The 22,617-nt window shown below is 38.9% G+C and overlaps 1 protein-coding gene across 5 annotated transcripts in view; it reads left to right on the top strand.

The window, feature by feature from the left end:
* The window catches only part of RELN (reelin), a 567,213-nt gene that overhangs the window by 490,907 nt on the left and 53,689 nt on the right, over positions 1 to 22,617 (top strand). For all 5 annotated transcript variants that reach the window (XM_036010728.1, XM_036010729.1, XM_028525327.2 and 2 more), the window contains exons 43-46: positions 1,714 to 1,861; positions 4,122 to 4,380; positions 5,225 to 5,474; positions 13,125 to 13,293. In XM_036010728.1, the coding sequence (XP_035866621.1) occupies positions 1,714 to 1,861; positions 4,122 to 4,380; positions 5,225 to 5,474; positions 13,125 to 13,293 (826 nt within the window). The remainder of the gene's footprint in view (positions 1 to 1,713; positions 1,862 to 4,121; positions 4,381 to 5,224; positions 5,475 to 13,124; positions 13,294 to 22,617) is intronic.

The raw sequence follows: 22,617 nt of genomic DNA, 5'->3' as shown, positions 1-22,617 counted from the left end.
GTTCTACTCTTAATAGTTCATCATTTATCACTACAATTGAAACCACCCAAGTCTTCATTTAGTTCTGAATTTATGGGGTTCCATTGTTGAAACAATGGCCATTGAGAGTGAACAAAAACATAATTGAGAAAAACTAAGGTTATTTTCATCACTGTCTTTCACATGTAATTTCTCATTACTGGTAATTTTATAAAATTTCTATGAAGGGCTAATCTTCTTGGGTAGAGGGAACAAGTTTCCAGAATATAAATTCCTTTCATTACTTCATCATGAACCCATTAATTAGCCTCTTATCACTTTCTGTATCTCAGTTATACCTAGAATCTAATATCATTATATGTGAAGATAAGTCTAAAACATGAAAAAAATATGTATGATGTAATAATTGAAATTATTCTCAATTATATGTTCTTTGGGTATGCACTCTATGCATATCCATAGTTGGATAAAACTATGGGAAAATATCCTCATAAAAGAAAGTCTTAACTTTCTTAGCATAGATAGTTATAACTATCTATGCTAAGATAGTAGTATTAAAGATTTTTTCTTTTTCCCAAGTTATATTTGTTAAAATTATTTATGGCTTTAAGGTACATTCTAACATTATATTTAGGTATATCAATACATTATTTATTTAACTATAAAAAGGAATGAAATGCTGGTACTTGCTATAATGTGGATGAACCTTGAAAACATCATGCAGGTGAAGAAGTAACATACAAAAGGCCATATATCATATGATTCCATTTATATGAATCATTGAAAATAGACAAATCTATAGATACAGAAAGCAGATTAGTGTTTACCAGGGACTGGATGAGAGGGAAGTGAGGAGTAACTGCCTAATGGGGACAAGGCTTTATTTACAGATGATAAATTTCTGCAACTAGGTTACACAACATTGGGAATGTGGCAAATGCCACTTCATTGTTCATTTTAAAATGATGAAAATCGTAAATTCTATGTTATGTGAATTTTACCATAATCAAAAAATTGAAGTAGATCTAAGATGAATATCTGAGGAGATCTGAGAGCTAGTTTTGAAAGCTATTGTTTAATAGAAAATAATAAATTATACTAAAATTTCTCCCATTAAAACTGTGGGGGGGTTTTAAATTTTTTTATTGTTGTTCAATTACAATCATCCCCATTTTTACCCCATTGTTCTCGCCTGCCCTGCCCAATCCTGCTCTCCCACATTCAATCCTCCTCACCCTATTCTCCTTGTCCATGGGTCCTTCGTACACATGTTCCTTGACTTGACCCTTCCTCTTCTTTCCCCTGTTATCCCCCCTCCCCTGCCTCTCTGGTCACTGTCAGTTTGTTCTTTATTTTATGTAACACTTGTCTGCCCTCACAGTAGCGAGGACACAGTGAAGCCTGTGGAAAGGCCACATTACACTCCCTCATTCACTGATGAACCAGTGTCTTTTTTTTTGAGGTATAGAGATGCAGAAAGGAGGTGCCCATCTGGCTGGACCATAGATACTCAGGAAAGGGTCCCCTCCTTTTGTCATGCAAACCCTTAAGTTATATAGCCAAGGTTAAACAGTTCAAATATGCTAAAATGTTGAAGAGACCTCTTATCCCAAATTCTATTACTTTGATATTTATGACTTCCTATTTTAAAACTACACAAGCCCTTATAATACTTAAAAAATAATATGACTGTAATTGGAGTTATAGGTAAACCACATATTTCACCTTTTTCAGGTCAGCTAGAATCTGATAGATTCTTATTAATGAGTGGTGGAAAGCCATCTCGGAAGTGTGGAATCCTTTCCAGTGGAAACAACCTCTTTTTCAATGAAGAGGGCTTGCGCATGTTGATGACACGAGATCTGGATTTATCACATGCTAGGTAATCACTTTTGAATGCTGTTGGGAAATTACATATAATGTACAGTGGCAGAAAATAATTGAATCAGAAAGAAGCAGAGTCCTCAAAGACAAGGTCTTCCATTGGAAATGCTGTTTCTCTCTTATCAAAAACTCCATTAGGACACAATTTACATAATTTTCATTATAAAACTGGGAGAGCTTTGTGCAATAACTAGATCAGAAACGAAACACAGATAAACAGACAAAATTAATATCTGGTGTTTTTCAAGATGGTCACTAGGAAATGACAATATTTAACTTTAACTTCATGAAAATATTGTTACATCTTCAATAGAATATTTCTCATTAGCACTTGGACTGTGTAGAAATTATTTATGCCATGCTTAGTAGAAAGCCTAATTGAAATATAATACATTCTCAAATTATTCACAATTAATTTTATATCCATTAGCAACTTAATAACATTTGAAGTATGGCCTTACTTTTTATAAACATTTCTTTCCAATGGTTCATTCATACATACTAAGCACTCATTTTCTAAGTTGAGCACGGTCACTCAGTAACAAACATTTTAAACTCACTCAGAGGATTATGTCCTGTCAAAACGTATACCCTTTGACCATTTGATGTGCCAAACACTTAGCCAGGAAAATAAAAAATAGAATTTACATGTGTAAAGTGGAACCCTGACCTATTTTTACAAGTAAACAAAAAACTGATGTTTTTGTTTTTTGAAACATTTCAGAGTAAATTAAAATAAAACATATTATCCTTCTCTTCCTCCTAAATCTTTATTTATTGAATTTATAAATTTGATTATGCTTCATAGAAAATACAATTCTGTCTGTGGGATAATAATTTTACAGTTAGAAGCAGCAAGATTTTATTTATCACCATCCTATTTTAGTGCATATGATTTAATTTGATGCTCTTTATTTCAGATTTATCTTTGGCAGCTGAGTCATCTAATTTAAAAATTATTAGGGTTTTCTAAATAATCTTACATGGCTTATCTATGACTAAATTATTATAAACATTTTCCCAATACAAGTAGAGAATTGGCTAAAAGTTTTTCTTTGTGAATGATTATTATTTTTATAGATATAAATGTCACTAGGCACTAACCATGTTTTTTTTTATTAATCCAATGTTAAAAGCTCCATTATTTATCTCATCTCTGTAGCATGCTGTGTAGGATTTGCATATATTAACCTCAAAATGCTCCATGTAAAATCCCAATTTTCTCAGGTTATGAGATAAATGAATACCCAGTAAATGGAGATGGGGGAGAGGAGGAACCCATGAAGAATGCATGGCTTTATATATGGAACTATAACCTTTGTTATAAGCTCCAATATATTTCATATGTGTGACCTGCATACCTAATTGGGTGTGTGTATTGGGTTACACATGAAATTTATTCTGCATTACCAGGTAGCACAGCAGCCAGACCAGGCACCAGCCACTTGCCTGCCAGTGATAACATGTGAGCTAGTTTTCATTGGCACCCCAGCTGCTTGCTGCCACTCTGTCTACCTCCCTGCCAGCTGGACAGGCTTCACTGGCTAGCTGCCACAGTTCTTGGTCGCCAGTACTATGCATCGCAGACCCAGCAGTAGTCAGAAGTTGGCACAGCCCACTGTCACCACCACTCCACACTCATGCTTTCCTGCCGCTGGCAAAAAAAAAAAAAAAAAAAAAAAAGGCAGAAAAGAGGCCTGGGCTTCACACACCTCTTACAAAAGATGGCTGACCTTTTACAAAGAGGCCTTAACAACTGGTGAATTTAAATGTGTCTCCCAAAACCAATAATATGCAATCTAAAAAACTACTGGTATAACCTGAAAATGGACAATTTTGCCAATAAAATACATTAACTGCATTGATTATATTCTCCCAGTTTCAGATACTAAGGACAAGGATCCAAATTTATCTTAAGTAGCTAACAATACATATTCCCAAACTTGGTGAACCCCTCCCATCTACTTATAGAATAGCCAAAGGGTGCAGTGAATGCTCCTTTCCTCAGACTCACCTCTGTGGAGGGGCACAAAATGTAAATATGGGTGAAGAATTGACTTTTTTCAGACTTCACATTTTATTAACTCCCTTTCATGTTAAAAAGGAAAATTGGGCTTTGAAATTATTTCCTTGGACATTCATCAATTCATTATATTCAGTAAACCATGCATTCCCTGATTACCCTGTGTGCTTGTCTTTTGCTAATCATGTGAATTTCTCACTAAAGTAGATATCTACAGTAAATTTACTCATGTCAGATTTGTGCAGTTCTTCATGAGACTGGGATGTGGTAAAGGTGTTCCAGATCCCAGGAGCCAACCTGTGCTTCTGCAGTACTCTCTCAATGGCGGCCTCTCATGGAGTCTCCTTCAAGAGTTCCTTTTCAGCAACTCCAGCAACGTGGGCAGGTACATCGCTCTGGAGATACCCATGAAAGCCCGTTCTGCTTCCACTCGCCTTCGCTGGTGGCAACCATCTGAAAATGGGCACTTCTACAGCCCCTGGGTTATTGACCAGGTCAGTCCCTTTAGGGTAACTGCTACAATTTTGTCACTGAACCTGAATATGGCCTTAGATAGCATTTAGTCCAACCCCTTAGTTCAGTGGAGGAAGCCTACAACAAACAGTCAAGTGACTAGCCCCATGGCACACAGCTAAATTAGATATGGCGTTTAACTTCCTTTCACTCTCTTTTCCTTCAATTGTCTGAGCCTATAAAAATAAAGGACACAAAAGAGGCCCCAGTTCCTGCTTAGAGAGGATTCTGCCATATGGATAGAAGTACTTTATCAAGCGTGAGACAAGGTTATAATTCTCTGAAAAGGAAAATGTGCAAATTAGCATCAGTGCCACATGCAATAACTCCCGAATCCTCTTTCCTAGCCTTTGAAGAAAAAAAAAATAAATCTTCCTAATATCCTATGGACAACTCTAAAGCATCTTCATACATAATAAAATGCATATCAAATAGAACCTGTTAACAAACTGTAGAATCCATACAAAGAATTTAAATGAAATGCCTCAGGATACAACTGTCCTTAAATAGAAATTTTACATGAAAAATAATCACGTTAGCCAGATTTTGCTGTGCCAGTTTGGGCACATGTCGTTTCCAAAGGCACAATTTGGCCCATGAAGGCTGTGAATGGTTTTGTCAATCCTTCGATTTGTTTTCTGTAGCTTCTTGCCAGATGGACAAGCAGACCACATAAACAAGAGCATTCTGAAAGGGCTGCTAATGTTGTGTTTGCTGTATAATGCCAGTTCTGTTCCAACAACTGAAAACAAACAAAAAAGACTATACTTTCTTATATCCTAAAACCAAATTAAAAATTTGTGGGTTTTTAAAAATACATTCCAGATTCTTATTGGAGGAAATATTTCTGGTAATACAGTCTTGGAGGATGATTTTACAACTCTGGAGAGTAGGAAATGGCTACTTCACCCCGGAGGCACCAAGATGCCTGTGTGTGGCTCTACCGGAGATGCCCTGGTCTTCATCGAAAAGGCCAGCACCCGTTATGTAGTCACCACAGACATTGCTGTGAATGAGGACTCATTTCTGCAGATAGATTTTGCTGCCTCCTGCTCAGTCACAGACTCTTGTTATGGTAAGTATCCCATATCTGGGTAGGGACAGAGGTATGTAAATGGAAATCTCTGACAAGTCTGTAAAAAACACCCTGGTGCCCTCTAAACCAAACCATAACTGCAGCCTTGAAAAATGTATGTAAATTGAGTTTTAGAAGTTTATTTTTTAATCTTTTTTTCAGTTATGGTTGACATACAATATTACTTTCAGGTGTATACACTAGTGATTAGACATTATGTAACTTACTATGTGATCATCTCGATAAATCTTGTACCCATCAGACAACATACAAAATTATTAGAATATTATTATCTATATTCCCTATGCTGTACTTTATATCCCCATGACTGTTCCCAAACAACCAATTTGTACTTCTTAATAACTTCACCTTTTTCATTCATGTTGAGAAATCAGCTAGAAGTCTTATGGGAGCTCCCTTGTAGTTACTAACTGCTTTTCTCTTGCTGCTTTTAAGATTGTATTTTTGTCTTTAACCTTTGGCATTTTTATTATCATGTGCCTTGGTGGGGGGTATTTTTGGGTTCATCTTCTTTGGGACTCTCTGTGCTTCCTGGACTTTTATGTCTCTCTCCTTCAGCAGATTAGGGAAGTTTTCTGTCAATATTTTTTCAAGTAAATTTCTTCCTTTCTCTTCTCCTTCCAGCACCACCATGATACAAATATTGGTACACTTGAAGTTGTTCCAGAGGCTTCTTGCATTATCTCCATTTTTTAGGATTCTTCTTTCTTTTTCCTGTTCTCATTCACTGTTTTTTGCTTCTTTATATCCCAAATCATTGATTTGATTCTCAGCTTCATCTACTTGACTGTTGATTCCCTGTAAATTATTCTTCATTTCAGTTAGTCTTTATTTCTGACTGGTTCTTTTTTGGTTTGCATACATTTTTTATGCTTACTATTTCTTTACTGAAGTTCTCACTAAGTTCATTGAGCATCCTTATAACCAGTATTTTGAAGTCTGCAACTAGTAGATTGCTTGTCTCCATTTTGTTCAGTTCTTTTCCTGGAGTTTTGATCTGTTCTTTCATTTGTGTCATGTTTCTTTGTCTCCTCATTTTGGCAGCCTCCTTGTGTTTGTTTCTGTGTATTAGGTAGAGCTACTATGTCTTCTGGGGTTGGTAGAGTGGCCTAATGTAGTAGGTATACTGTAGGGCACAGCCTCCTCAATCAACCAAGCTGAGAACTCCAGGTGTACCCCAACCCTTCAACCCCCATGTGGGCTGTATATACCCTCCTGTTGTAGTTGACCCTTGATTACTGTTGGCACATCAATGGGAAGGATTTACCCCCAGGTGGATCAGCTACAAGTACTGGCTGCAACACTGAACACAACCTCCAACCACCGTGGAGGATCTGCTTTGCAGGGTCCCACCCCACAGAGAAGAACTTACTTTGGTCAGGCTCTGGTGGCCACGGAGTCTGCCCTTGAGTGTGTCACTTTTGGAGGTGGTGCTTGGTTGTAGTCTGAAGCTGTTCACTACATGTGCTGTCTCTGGAGCCTCCTAGGAGGTACCAGCCAAGGTCAGCCCTGCCTGTGTTCTGCCTAGGGCTACTGGCATGGGCTACAAAGTGATCTGCAGATGGCTGCTAGTTGTTCCAGGCTTGGAGGTGCCCAGGTGAGGCCAAGCTTTCAACCGAGGCTGACTGCTGCAAGAGCCAGGCCTGGGGCCACTTAGGAAGAGGTATGAGGCATGCCGAAGACAGATCCTGCTTGTTTGAGGGATTTTTAGGAAAACCTGAAGCATGAGCCAAGATAGGCCTTCTGCCTGGATAAGCCACTAGAAACAGCTTGGGTAGGCCCACAAGTTGGGTGGAGCAAGGTCTCAGGGAATCACTAAGGTGGGACAAATGGTGTGAGCCAGATTGATGGAGTCTCAGACATGGCACCCACCTGCTGGCTCTGGGGAAAGGGCAAAGGAATGATGGCTTATGCTAGCACTTTTGTCTGGCAGAAAGCTGTGCCCCCAGTTCCCCCCATGATGCCAGTCAATTCACTTCCTCCCTGTATGTATCTGATTCCATTAAGCTGCTGCCCTAGTGTTGGAGCTCAGACTCTGAGTAAGTTCATGCCTAGGCCTTTCAAGAGGAACTGCTTGGAACTCCAGAAGCCCTCAGTCTCACTCAGCCACAATCCCCCCAGTTTCACAGCCAGAAATTACAGGGACTTTTCCTAGCCCTGGAACCCTGAACTATAGGAACTGGTGTGGGGCTGGGACCCCTTGTTCCTCACAGAGTACCTCTGTTGCTTAGATATCTCTTCCAATTTTTATCTACCATGATATCTAACGTGGGTTTGGGACCAGCCTGTTTTGCATCTCTGCTTTCTCCTACTGGTCTCAATGTGGCTTCTTTAATTCTGTAGTTGTAGGATTTCCATTCAGCTAGCTTTCAAGTGGTCTAAATGATGGTTATTCTGCAGTTTAGTCTTAATATTGATGTCTAGAAGTTTATTTTTTATTTTTAAGTATATTTTATTGATTATGCTATTATAGTTGTCCCATTTTTTTCTCCCCTTTATTCCCCTCCACCCTGCAACTGCCCACCCACTGACTCTTCCTGCCCCTTAGGTCGTGTCTATGGGTCATACATCTAGGTTCTTTGGCTTCTCCATTTCCTATGCTATCCTTAACCTCCCCCTGTCTATTTTGTACCTACCATGTATGCTTCTTATTCCCTGTACCTTTTCCCCCATTCTCCTCCCTCCCCTTTCCCATCAATAACCCTCCATGTGATCTCCATTTCTGTGATTCTGTTCCTGTTCCAGTTGTTTGTTTAGTTTGTTTTTGTTTTTGTTTTTTTAGGTTCAGTTGTTGATAGCTGTGAGTTTGTTGTCATTTTACTGTTCATATTTTTGATCCTCTTCTTTTCCACCTTAGATAAGTCCCTTTGATATTTCATATCATAAGGGCTTTGTGATGTTATACTCATTTAGCTTTATCTTATCTGGGAAGCACTTTATCTGCCCTTCCATCCTAAATGATAGCTTTGCTGGATAGAGTAATCTTGAATGTAGGTCCTTGATTTTCATGACTGAATACTTGCTTCCAGGCCCTTGTTGCCTATAAGGTTTCTTTTGAGAAATCAGCTGATAGTCTCATTTGTAGATAACTATCTCCCTTTCTCTTGGTACTTTTAAGATTCTCTCCTTATCTTTACTCTTGGGTAACATGATTATGATGTGCCTTGATGTGTGCTTCCTTGGGTCCAACCTCTCTGGGACTCTCTGAGCTTCCTGGGCTTCCTGGTCGTCTATTTCTTTTGCCAGATTGGGGAAGTCCTCCATTATTTTTTCAAATAACTTTTCTGTTTCTTGATCTTCCTCTTTTCCTTCTGGCACCCCTATGATTTGGATGTTAGAACATTTAAAGTTGTCCTGAAGGTTCCTAAGCCTCTCCTCATTTTTTTGAATTCTTGTTTCTTCTGTTCTGGTTGTTGTTTATTTCTTCCTTCTACTCCAAATCATTGATTTGATTCCCAGTTTCCTTCCCTTCACTGCTGGTTCCCTGTACATTTTTCTTCATTTCAATTTGCATAGCCTTCACTTTTTCCTCTATTTTGTGACCATACTCAACCATTTCTGTGGGCATCCTGATTACCAGGGTTTTGAACTCCGCATCTGATAAGTTGGCTATCTCCTCATCACTTAGTTGTTTCTTTGGCATTTTGATCTGTTCTTTCATTTGGGCTATATTTCTTTGTCTCAGTGCACCTGTTATGTTGTAAGGTATTCACCAGGGCAGGGCAACCCATGTTGATGCATTGTGGTGCTATATGTGGGGGAAGGGTACAAGAGAGAACAATACCACTTGCTCAGCTCTCTGCTGGCTTTCAGTCACTTCCCCCACTACCCACAAGCAAATTGGGCCCTTCTGGTACTGATTCCTGGGTGGGTGGATTTGTATACATTCTAGGACCCTGTGGGTCTCAATGACCTCTCCAGTGAGGCTAGCAGTCTCTCCCACCACTGCCACCCCCATAGGTTTTTACAGAAAGAGGTTTTGAGGCCTTATTTCCCTCCCCTGGAACCCTGAGTTTTGCAGTCTCTCTGGCTCCCCAGTTGCTCCTCCCAGTTTATCCACATCAATGTGAGACCACCTGGTCTGCCAGCCGCTGTCTTGCCTACCTCATTCTGCCAGCCACTGCCTCACCCTCCTGGTACTTCAGCCGCTGCCTTGCCAAGAGTCCTCTCTGCCTGGCTACCTGTCTCTGCTTCTCCTACCAGTCCGGATGAATGTTTCTTCTCTAACTTCTTGGTTGTCAGACTTTCATACAGTTTGATTTTCTGGCAGTTCTAGTTGTTTTTTGTTCTTAAATTTGTTGTTGTACTTCTTTTGGTTGTATGAGGAGGCAAAGTATATCTAGAAGTTTACTTTTTAAAGCATAAGAATGTTGAGATTATTTTTAAGTGCATGTTTATAAAGACTTCTTTTATATGTAAATAGTAACCCCCAATTGATAACTTTTTATAAATCCAGATTTTTTTAGTATCTGATTTATGGAATAAAGGAATCTAAACACATGGAGAATGCCAGTATAAGCAGTAGGATTTTCACATAAATCTGTATATACATGAGTTTCAATTCATGGGGCTTTACTTTGGTCCAGTTATTATTTCCTTTACATCTCCCCAGGAATCATAAAATTTGGTTCTAATTTAGCCAAAGACTCATGATGGCAAGAGTCTCATTTACTCTTTGCCATCATAAGTTATAGCATATTCTAAGCCACAGTTATTAATGGTGACCAGTCTATGTCTTCTAAGTTGTGATGCACATGCACACACTCACACTCACACATACCCTACACACACATTCATGGACTTATCTTAGGAGAGATAAAAACATTAGATACTTGGAGACCTATCAGAACTTGCAGACCTATCAGGGTTCTGGGGGCCTTCTAGTCTTTCACCACCCCATGTCACTCTGCTTCCAAGAGATGGAAACTGGAATGTTCACAAAGGCCTTGTTCTATTTTAGACTCTTAGGGCACCAAAATCTGAGGAATTTGGTTACTTCCAAGGTCCTGCAAAATCCAGATTTTTCATATTTTCATTAGTTTAAACTTAATGTGCATATCTTAGGGGGAATTCCACAGTAGTAGTGGAACTTGGAAAATATAGAGTACGCACCTTGTCTTCAATAGATACAGTCTAGTCGAGGGGATACTTCAAAAAAGTGAGAAGTCCAATACATGACTAAATCAAATGCTTAATTTGGGGGGTACTGATGCAAAATGTGATGAGAGTTCAAAGGAAAGAGAGATGGCCAATGAATGGTCAATCCAAGGAGTTTGGTGAGATTTCACACAAGAGTTAAGTCTCAACTGGCATTGATTGATAAAGTAGATTTGAAGGGTGAATGGAGAGGAGAGAACACCTCATGATGTCTGGCAGCATAAGCAAAGAAACAGAGGTGATAGCTCTCCTGTTCTATGAGGGAAACTGAGCAGACCTTCTTGGACAGGTAATATTTGCATCTAATGGAGGAGGGAGCAGAGTGCTGAATTGGAAATAGGAAAAAACCTTAAGATCCAAGAGACCTACTCCCTCATTAGCATAAGAGGTTAAGGAGAACTCAAGGAGGTAAGGTATGACATGGTCAGCCCAGAGCAGCACCAGGACTGAAACTCAGCCCTATAAGCTCAGCTATGTGTACTTTCTACTGTAGTTTGGTACAATCTTTTAACAGAGGTTGAACTGAATGATAAAGTGAAAGAGGAAAGTGAATGAGCACAGTTAGCAACAGTGACCTTAAAAAGCAGTCATGAGAATTTGTGCTTGACAAGGTCATGAATAAGAAGGCCCAAGTGCCAAGGAGTGCCATGGTATGTTTTAGAGATATTCACTCAGGAGCTGGTGAAGGTAGGTAAGAAAGAGTCCCAGCAAAGAAGCCTCAGTGGTAATCTCCGTGGGAGACAATGAAGACCTGCCCTGTGCAGTATGAAGAGAAATGGAATGGATAAAATTGATGCAAAACAATGCAGACAAAAATGAAGGAAGCAGCAGATCTCAAAACTAGGTGACAGGTTGAACAGGGTAGAGAAAAGTAATTTTTTAAATAATATCTAAATTTTGAACCTAGAAAACTAGTCTAAAAGTATTGGTATTGATAGAATTTAGTAGTTTAAAAGATATTTATTTATGAGGGAAAATGATGACTGTCTCAAGTATTGAGTAAAAGTCATGTGGAGTGAAAATATTTTTTAGGGAGAAGGATCTTCAATACGGAGAGTGGGGACTTTGTCTCTACTCTACATGACAATATGCCAGCACCCAGCACCATGCCAAGCTGAATGAACATTTGTTGAATAAGTAAAATCAATTCTGAGATATAAAACTTGGCAGAGAGGTAATAATTGAAGCCCTAAGAGTATACACATACAACAGAAGACCAGAACTGGAATCTGGAAGAATGTCCATAGCTGCATTAGTTAGCACAGGAGTCAGAGGGAAAGTAAGACAGTTGATTCAGAATAATATCTCCCCAAAGAAAAGGACATTTAAAGATTCAGGGGATGATCAGTAATGTCCAATGCAGATGTGAGGGCGCTCTGGCTGTGACATCTGTCACAGGGTTGATCACCAGGGTTGATCACCAGGGTTTATTCGGCTGATCTGGCTGGCTAGGCAGGTGTCCCCTTCCTCCTTCACCAGTCCATGTGCATCCCTCCTGAAGCTGCATACTCGGTTGAAGAGGATGACCTTCCCAGCTAGAGGAGAGGACCAGTCTTCAGTCAAGGGTATACGGAAAAAATAAAATAAAATAATGTCCAATGCTGTGGGGAGGACAAGTACACTGAAGACTGAGACAAGCTATTATTTAGGGTAGTGAGTGATCCCCTGGTGGCTGTACCTGAGAATCACCTGGGGAGCATTAAATCTCCTGCCTCCTTCACCATGCCCCAGAGGAGTGAAATCACAACCACCGAGGGGAAGACCCTGACATCAGTAGTTTGTAAAGGTAACCAGCTGATTTCAGTGTGTGGCCAAGATTGAGAATCACAGCCTTAAAGAAAGTAATTTCAGTAGGGAGGTGAGGGTTAAAGCAGTTTATAAAACCTCAAGAAGAGAATAGGGAGAGAAAAATATAAAATAGGGAGTATAAGTTGAATGTTTCAGAAGAAGAGAAAAGAAAGAAATATCTTTCCAAAGCCCCAAAGTTGACTGCATGTTTTGGCCCAAACTGCATGGCTCCCACTTACCTCCTGCACCTCTCTGAGTCCCTGTGTATCCCATTGCACAGCAGAGAAAGATGTACTTATGTAATATATATTGAATAACCATTAGATTAAATCATTATACATAAATTATAGCTATTATAACTATTGCTTTAGTTGTATATGAAGCAATAGCTTTGTTATGGTTCTTAAAGTTGCTCAGTATGAGGAATGATTCAGTAAAATTTACTTACATTTCATTTCATTATATCCCTTTAAAAGAAATTATTTCAATATGGAAAGTCAAAATAATAGCTAGCAATGTGCAGAGGGAAAAATCAAATGTGGAAATATCTCAAACTAGGAAACATTGTATGGGTTGGGGGGGGGGGAATCAAATTGACATTTGATTGAAATGGAAACATAAATAAGTATGGTTCCTGAGTCTATAGACATGTATTTCTAATCAGAATAATGCTTCCTATTTCAGCTATTGAATTAGAATACTCAGTAGATCTTGGATTATCATGGCATCCATTGGTAAGGGATTGCCTGCCTACCAATGTTGAATGCAGTCGTTATCACCTGCAGCGGGTCCTGGTGTCAGACACTTTCAACAAGTGGACCAGAATCACTCTGCCTCTCCCTCCTTACATCAGGTATGGATGCTTCTGCATGTAGCAAACCCAAATGTAATATAATTTGGCATGTCAGATTTCAGCACAGCAAGTTTAACCGAGATACATGAGATTACCTGTTGACAATATTGCCACACATGAATTATTAAGGCAATTTTAATAAGTAAAATAGAAGCCAATTTTTATAGTGGTATGTTCTTTTTTTTCCCCCAAATGCAGGCTTTTACTGACTTTTAATTCTAATATTTTTGAAGAATGGCATATGCAAGAAACCAGTACCTGGATCAATGAGCTTCTCCAACTTAATTCACTATGGCAAGAACAAGCCCTTTCTTTTTATCCTCACTCAAGAACATATTTTTATTGCTTTCTAGAGAGAGGAGAAGGGAGAAAGAGGGAGAGAAATATTGATGTGAGAAAGAAACATCAATTGGTACCCATAGTGGAGTACACACCCCAAGCAGGGATCAAATCAGCAACCTGGGTACATGCCCTGACTGGGAATGGAACCCACGATCTTTCAGCCGATGGGTCAATGCTCCATCTGTACCACACCAGCCAGGGAAAGAACAAGTCTCAAATTTAAAACAGGCACATTGGATACAAAATGGATTTAAATGGAATCTTTTTATATTAGTCAGACTACTGTAAATATAGCAGTGAGTGGTATCATATAAATGAGGTATTTACTATCATAAATGTGTATTAAAATTAGTGTCTGCTTTTGAAATTTTACCTCAAACAATACCTTGAAAATTATTACCTAGAGCATTTTTATGTGAAAAATGATTATAAATACTTTATTATATCTATAAGAAATGATGGTGGCTTTGCTTCAGAGGAATAGTAAAAAGATAAATGAAAAAGAAAAGATATGATGGTAGCTTAATAAAATTGCCTGGTAAATGCAGGTAACAAGTCTAAATTATCTGTGTACTTGCAACTGTTTGAGTAAAACAGAGAATTCACCTTGCCTAGTAGGATAGTGTTACGTGACTCTCTTTTCATCACCTGAGTAGGTGCTAAGCACAGGAAAGTTGTAAAATCTTTACAGGAACTCCTGTTCCCTCCAAGAAAATGGTAATCAGTTGTTGCCCTCACAAAAGAAGCAAATAACCAATTCAGTATGTCAAACAGAAGTTACAGTATGGGCTCATTATTGTTCTCTCGCCTCCCCACGAATGAATAATGAGTAAGTTTTCCTAGAAAATGACCATAAAATTCAACCATTCACCTGAGGACATAATTGTTCCTAGGATTATCAAAAATGGAATGGTTTCAGTTTCTAACAGCCCAGGGCTGCTCTACAATTGCTGGCTCCAAGGTGTGACTATATTAACTGTCACCACAGTTGCCAGGTTTAAATGAGATACGTGAGATTTTGTTCTCATTTAAGGTATTGCCATTAATGAATTATTGAGATGATCTTAATAAGTAAAATAGAAAAATAAACCTCCATTAAGGCAGCAGTCTTTCAAGTCTTTATGCATTCTGTGAATTATTACTGAGCTACTTGGTAGCATTTTGCAAATAAGAAACATCCTAAGATTTACTCCAGCTAGTCATATCCCCTTACATCTTTTACTCAAGAAAAGTAATTATTCCTCATTTTCCAATTTATTTTTTAATTGTCTTTTACATATACCTACAAGAATTTTGACTCTTTCAAATGATATTTGAGAAATAAGAACATTTATTTTCTCTTACTATTGTATTGAAAATGTGCAGTTCTTTATCATACTACCCTCAAAGCTCATATTGTACAATGATTTCAAAGTCAACACTGCCCTTTGGATAAGTCAACTAGATCCTTTGGATAATTCAGACAGAAATGTGTATGGATGGAGCTCAAGCCAGACCCACTTCTTATCATGCTCTTCCACATGCCAAAGATTAGAACAATGAGCCAGCCTCAGAGTACTTTTTCTCTCATGCAAATTAGCATATCTATATAATATCTGCTCTTATATTCACTTACTTTTTAAATGCGGTGTTTCCTTGTTTTGAGTTGAACTTACTGCCTCAACATCTGTGAAGTGTTGAGACATCGATGTTTATATTATCCACCAGGACAGAATTGAGAATTTTAGTTTGTTGCTCTTCTCTATGAACAAATATGATCTGACAAATTAAAGCCATGTGCTAAATAAGATGTGACAATGTGCCAGTTGTAAGTCTGTCCACTCACTTGCAGCCACAAGCTAGGATCACAGTATTATTGGTACAACAGTGACAAGTCAACTGAGGTTGGTGGTCCACAGATTAATATCAAACCATTAGCCAAACCAAAATAGCCAGTAGTCATCATAGTGATTATTAAACCATTTAGTCATTCATTAAACAAATATTTTTGAAATGTTTAATTATGTGCTAGTTTCATGTGAGGGGCTGTACTTATTCCTGCCTCAAGGAGCTTTTACTGCAGTGGGAGAGGGAAATCCCTGTTAATCACAAAGTAAATATAAAATTCAGCTGTGATGAGAGATGGAGGACAGTTGCATGATGCTAAGACATTATATGTCACAGGTAGGTTTACAGTATTCAAGAAAGTCAAGGAATGCTTTCTTGAGAAAAGATCATTGAGATAAGATATGAAGGATGCATAAGAGTTAAGAAGGTGAAAAGAAAGGAGAAAAATGTTGTACACAAAGATAACGGCCTATAGTAAGAGGAAGCAGGTATTTGAGATACTGGAAGATGGATGAGAGAGTGGAGTGAGGTGTAAGATGGTGAGACCATGAAGATCACTGTAAGTTGCACTGAAGATTTGAGGATTTGTTATATAAACAATGAAAAGCCTGCTAAAGTGCTTGGAAACCGGGAGCCATGATCAGATTTGCACTCAGAAAAGCTTATTCTAACTGGAGAATAAATTGGGGAGGCTAAGGGTATAAATGAGGAGACTCTTAACCCTCAGTAAGTGTTAGGAGCTTGGACTAAGGTGCAGCAGACATGAACAGAGTGGAGAAAATGAAGAATAATGGCAATAAAATTGACTGAGCTTAGTGATGAAATGGACATGGAAGGGTGAGGGAAAGGGCATTGTTGAAGATGACTCCCTGGTTTCTGAACTGTGAAACTGAATGCATGCTACTGCTTTTCACAGGGAAGGGAACGGGAACACTGAGACTAAACACAAGATACATCATACTCTACTCCAAACACTGTTATATTAAAACCTAAATAAATTGGGATAGATGGAATCATGGCATGTTTTCCTCCCCATACACACTAGTTAAGTTAGATCTTCCTGAAAGGGAAAAAAAATGAACAGAAAGCATTGTGCTTCAGCGGAGGGTTCCAGCTTTTCAGCACAGTAAGCTTTTATACACGTCATCTCATGTCCCTAAGCTTCAGTTTCCCCACCTAAAAGATGGAGATACTTTTTCCATAAGATAATTGAGTAAATGTCCATGGAAGTTTTGGGACATTGTAAACATTTACTAAAATTTAAATCATTTTAATATTTATAAGTTAACCACACAATCAAGTTTACTATCAGACTTAAACTTTAGTCAGATTTATGACGTCTTCCTAAATTAGCTTAACCAGAGTGAGCCCATGGTAATGGCAGGAAACTATATTAAGCTTCTGCTCAGTAGGAGGTTAGAATATAATTGAGGAAAATGAGAAGTATACCAAAGAAACAACTTAAAAATAATACACAATGTATGTCATTTAGAGCTTCACTAAGGAATGGGCTAGAAATGCAATAGATATTAAGAAATGGAAGACAGTGTTACATAACAGAGTTGGAGTGGTTTTTGTGGAAAAAATGGGCCCTCAAAGGATGGCTAAGAATATAGTGGGTAAGGAGAAAAAAATTCTAAATAAGAGGAACATTGTGAACAGGGCACATGATCCTAGGTGGAGCTGATAGAATCAGAGAGCTCATATCTGGAACTGTGGAAAGTTGTTAGTGGAGTTGGGTTAACTTATAGCAAGTTTGAAGCAAGGCAAAGAAGTTTAGACTTGCAGGAAGAATGAACTATGGTGGGTTTTTCAGCTGAGAATATTATTCCAAGAAAAGAAATTGGGAGAACAGAGAGACTTGAGTAAGAGGAAAGTGGCAAAAGCATTGTGATAACGACTATACATGAAATAACAAGGGTCTGTGCTACAGCTACCATGGAGGTGATGAGGCAGATATTACAAGACATTTCAAAGAAAGAATTGATAAAACTCAGTAACAGTTTCTTCTCTACTACACACATTAATAAATGACTCTACAGTTTGAAACCTGAGAGAGTGGTGAGAAGTGAGAGGAGAGTTAAAGTTGATTCCAGAAGGGACAATATGGCAAATTTAATCAGTTGATGCTGAATTGAATACAATGGCTGGAATCACAAATGCAAAAATACAAATATCCATTTAACAGAGATACAAAGATTGGAAACAAGGAAAGATCAACTTTGGAGGCATGAGCATAGAGATGATATGCAATGCTATAAAATTGCATCAGCTCTCCACAGGAGAGCATTTAAAAAGAAAATAAAGGATCTCTAAATTTAATAGAATAAGTGGAAATAATTATTAAAGAAATTGAGAGGATGAAGTCAGAGAAGTAGAAGAAGAATCAGAATAACATGGTATCCAAAAGCCAAGGTAAAAGAAGCTGCCGAACAGGAAGAGGTGGTCATCAGTGACAAATGCCACAGAGAATCACAAAGAAAAATGTTTCACAATAAATTTACTAGATTTTTTAAGGAAATAGTGACCTTCAAAAGAACAGTGTCAGTAAGATACTGAAAATAAATACAGCTTGTCCAGCCCCAGAGCCCATAGGCTTAACCACTATATTAGTACTATAAATGCTTATTGCTTGCCTAGAGATATGGTCCTAGGAGACATAGGAAGGAAGAATGCTAGGAGCTCTTGTGAGCAGCTGAAAAGAAGATAGGAAGATGTCAAAATCAATTTCATAGCCCTTAATCTGAACCTGACTACTCTTCTTTACTAACCCCAGACTAAAAATAACAGGTGGCTCAAGTGGCATGGATTCTTGAAATGTCACCTGAGAACCAGGGTAAGTCAATGGAAGGGCAGGTAACTCAAATCCACCCAGAAAGGTAGAGGGGGGGAGCTGTTACTGGAAGGCTCAGGTGTGACTTGGCTATTTTAAGTCACAGTTTGAACATGATCCATTCCCTTCTACTATCCCTAATGACCTAGCTGATACCCCAGTCTTTAAAGATTAACTACAACATTTTGGAAGCCAAGTGGTTTTAACCACAGCATGGAACACAATGTTTGCAGGAAGTCTAAGGGAAAGGTGATAAGCACATGAAAGGGCAAGAAGATTGTAGAGCAACTGGGGTGGTGAGATGGGGATTTTTTTTTATCATAGCCATCCTAGAGAGTATGCAGTTGTGTCTCATGTGGTTTTCATTTCAATTTCTCTAATAACTAATGATGTTGAACATCTTTTCATGTATTTATTGATCATTTGTATATCTTCTTTGGAATATTCTCCACTTTTGTATAACAGAAAGAAATAGGATAAGTGAGGATATTTTATGCCAAATATAAAGGCAATATATTAGACAAGGCAAATATAGGACACATTTTGAAATGGGGCAGATATGGCAGAGCCTATAACTCGAAAACAGAGGGTCACAGGCTTCAGCCATGACATTGGCTTGCAGAAGTCAAAATAAATAGATACATGTGTACACATAGCAGCAGTGCATGTAACCTTCTGTAGCTAAACAACTGTTCATATTTAGGAGTTGTGGTAGCTGTAGGATTTTCTGGAGAGATTGAGATGGAGTTTTGAGGGATTTGCTGAATGAGAATACAAAGTAATAATGAACCAAGAAATCGTCGCCTTGCCTCAGTTTTGTGAGTGAATCTTGTGTGAGTGAAGGCACTGGGCCTCAACTTCTTCTTTGGTAGAGGGGAAGTGTTGGGCAATATTTTCTAAGTATCTTATGTATCTCTTTGAGAGTAAAGGAAATACCAAGGAATAGTGAAAAGGTTAAAAAATATATGCATGGTTCCCTATCAAGGGCTTTTCCGCTGCTACTGCTGCTGCTGCTGATGCCGATGACAATGAGGACTTCATGGATAGATTCAGACCTGCAATGTGAATGTGCTTCAAAACCTTAAAAGGTGTAGAGGAAAGGTTTGGGGAAAGGAAAGATTCCCAAGGAGGGCACTGGTGGAAACTACACTGTTTACAGGGACATTTTTTTAACTGCTTACAAACGGATGTTTAATTATTAAACAACACTTAGGAGCACTTGCTATGTGCTGTAGTTGGAGGGGAAATCATATAAATTCAGAAAAGAAGTAAGGGGAGACATTTCAAGGATATGAAATAAAGGAGGAATCTGTTCCGAGATCGTTTTTCTCCCAACTCCAAGAAGCAGCAGCTGGTGGTGGCGTCATTATAAGGAAGCTTCAGGATAGATGATGATACCTGCCAAGGGACTTCAGATATCACAGGTCATGGAAAACATGAACTAATTAATTATCACAACACCCTTGTGAGGTGGGAAATAGCATTTCCCTAGGTTTACAGATGGGGAAGTGTCAGCACATAAACATAAGTGATGTGGTTGGCCCCTTTACACAGTGAAGTTGTCACAGGGCTGGGAAGAAGATGTCCTGATATCTCAACCTCCAAACTTGATTTTCTTTTTCATAGCTGCATGGCTGGAGAACCGCTCAATTGTGCTACAGCACAGTTGAGAGGTAGCCCAAGAGCCAGGACCCTTTCCAGCTAGACAGCTCTGCTCTGTTCCTCAGTGGTCTGCTCTCTGTGCTCTGAGGAGGCATCTTTGGTGTTTCAGCTCAGTCAAGGAGGAAGATACAGTCTTCAGTGGAAAGGCAAAATGCACTCCCAGACATTCATTTTTAATTTCTACTCCAATTCATCCTCTTAGTGAAAGTGTTTCCTTTTCTTATATAACAATATTGGGTAGCACGTGTACTCATGTTTTATGGGTATACAATTACCAGGTATAGTTATCCCCAAGGATAAAAAATCATCACATTTGAGATGAGGCCTTAAAAATAATCTAATTCAACCTTCTTGTTATATATGTTAAATTACTCACCATGAACATAGAATTACCAAGTATCAGAGCATAGGTCAGAGCCCTTATTTGAAAATGTCATGGGGGACTTCCGGCCAATATGGAGGCATAGGTGATATACTTTGCCTCCTTGCAAAACCAAAAGAAGGACAACAACAAATTTTAAAACAGAAAATAACCAGAGCTGACAGAAATTGAACTATATGGAAGTCTGCCAACCAAGGAATCAAAGAAAAAACATTCATTCAGACCAGTAGGAGGGAGGACATGCCAGCTGGGGCAAAGAGGTCACATGGCAAAGCTGCAGCTGGAGGACCAGGCAATCCCACATTTGTGTGCAGATAAACCCAGAGGAACAACTGGGCAGTGAGACATTCCACAAAACCCAGGGTTCCAGTGAGGGAAAAGAAAGTCTCAAAGTCTCCAGCTGTAAAAATCTGTGGGGGTTACAGCAGTGGGAGAAACTCCCAGCCTCACAGGAGAATTCACTGGAGAGACCCACAGGGTCCTAGAATATACACAAACCACTCACCCAGGAATCAGCACCAGAAGGGCCCAATTTGCTTGTGGGTAGTGAAAGAAGTGACTGAAAGCTGCCCCAGAGCCAAGGAAGCAACACTGTTCCTTCTCAGGCCCCTCCCCCACATACAGTGCCACAATGCAGCGACATGGGTTGCCCAACCCTGGGAAATACCTTACAACATAACAGGCAGGTCAAGACAAAAACAAAATATAGCTCAAATGAAAGAATAGATCAAAATGCCACAGAAACAGCTAAGTGATGAGGAGGTAGTCAGCCTATCAGATGCAAAGTTCAAAACACTGGTAATCAAGATGCTCACAGAAATGGTTGAGTATAGTCACAAAATAGAGGAAAAAGTGAAGGCTATGCAAACAAAATAAATAAAAATACACAGGGAACCAACAGTGAAGGGAAGGAAACCGGGACTCAAGTCAACAGTTTGGAGCAGAAGGAAGAAATAAACATTCAGTCAGAACAAAATGAAGAAACAAGAATTCAGAACAATGAGGAGAGGCTTAGGAACATCCAGGACAACTTTAAATGTTCCAACATCTGAAATATAGGGGTGCCAGAAGGAGAAGAGGAAGAGCAAGGAATCAAAAACTTAGTTGAACAAATAATGAAGAAAAACTTCCCCAATCTGGCAAAAGAAATAGACTTCCAAGAAATCCAGGAAGCTCAGAGAGTCCCAGAGGTTGAACCCAAGGAAGCACGCACCAAGGCACATCATAATCACATTACTCAAGATTAAAGAGGAGAGAATCTTAAAATCAGCAAAGGAAAAAGAGACAGTTACCTACAAAGGAGTTCCCATTAGGCTATCAGCTGATTTCTCAAAAGAAACCTTACAGGCAAGAAGGGGCTGGGAAGAAGTATTCAAAGTCATGAAAGGCAAGGACCTGCATCCAAGATTACTCTATCCAGCAAAGCTATCATTTAGGATGGAAGGGCAGATGTAGTGCTTCCCAGATAAAGTCAAGTTAAAGGAGTTCATCATCACCAAGCCATTATTATATGAAATGTTTAAGGGACCTATCTAAGGAAAAGAAGAGGATCAAAAACATGAACAGTAAAATGACAGCAAACTCACAGCTATCAACAACTGAACCTAAAAAAAAAAAAAATTAAATAACTGGAACAGGAACAGAATCACAGAAATGGAGATCACATAGAGGGTTATCAGCAGGGAGATGGAGAGGGGAGAATGGGGGAAAAGGTACAGGAAATAAGAAGCATACATGGTAGGCATGAAATAGACAGGGGGAGGCTAAGAATAGTATAGAAAATGGAGAAGCCAAAGAATTTATATGTATGATCCATGGACATGAACTAAGGTGGGGAATGCTGGTGGGAGGAGGGGTGCAAGGCAGAGGGAATAAAGTGGAGAAAAAAATGAGACAACTTTAATAGCATAATCAATAAAATATATTTTTTTAAAAAGAAAATGTCATGGCTTGAAGTCTCCATAAAAGCTATCAACTCCAACAATGCATCTGGCTTTTAAATCTTCTGTACAGTCTCTCTGTTAAGTGGCTGCCCAGCTGTGATTAAACACAACCAATGCTTTGAAAGCCACCACCTGCTTGGCTGCCCGTGTCACCTCCCAATGGCAAAGAAGTCCTCCCTCCCCTTTAACATCAAGTCACTGTCCCCTCCACAATGACCGCAGCCCCTGCCCACCCATCTATAAGACATCTCTTATTTTATTCTTCCTGGTCACCTTTATTGCTGTTAAATTAACATTCTTTCAGTAAATGTTTATGAAGCCCAATCTGTAGATGT

The sequence above is a fragment of the Phyllostomus discolor genome, chromosome 10 (genome assembly GCF_004126475.2).
Source record: "Phyllostomus discolor isolate MPI-MPIP mPhyDis1 chromosome 10, mPhyDis1.pri.v3, whole genome shotgun sequence".
NCBI classification, from domain to species: Eukaryota; Metazoa; Chordata; class Mammalia; order Chiroptera; family Phyllostomidae; genus Phyllostomus; species Phyllostomus discolor.
The sequence above is the reverse complement of the archived record's forward strand: the minus strand, read 5'-3'. Positions and strand labels throughout refer to the sequence as shown.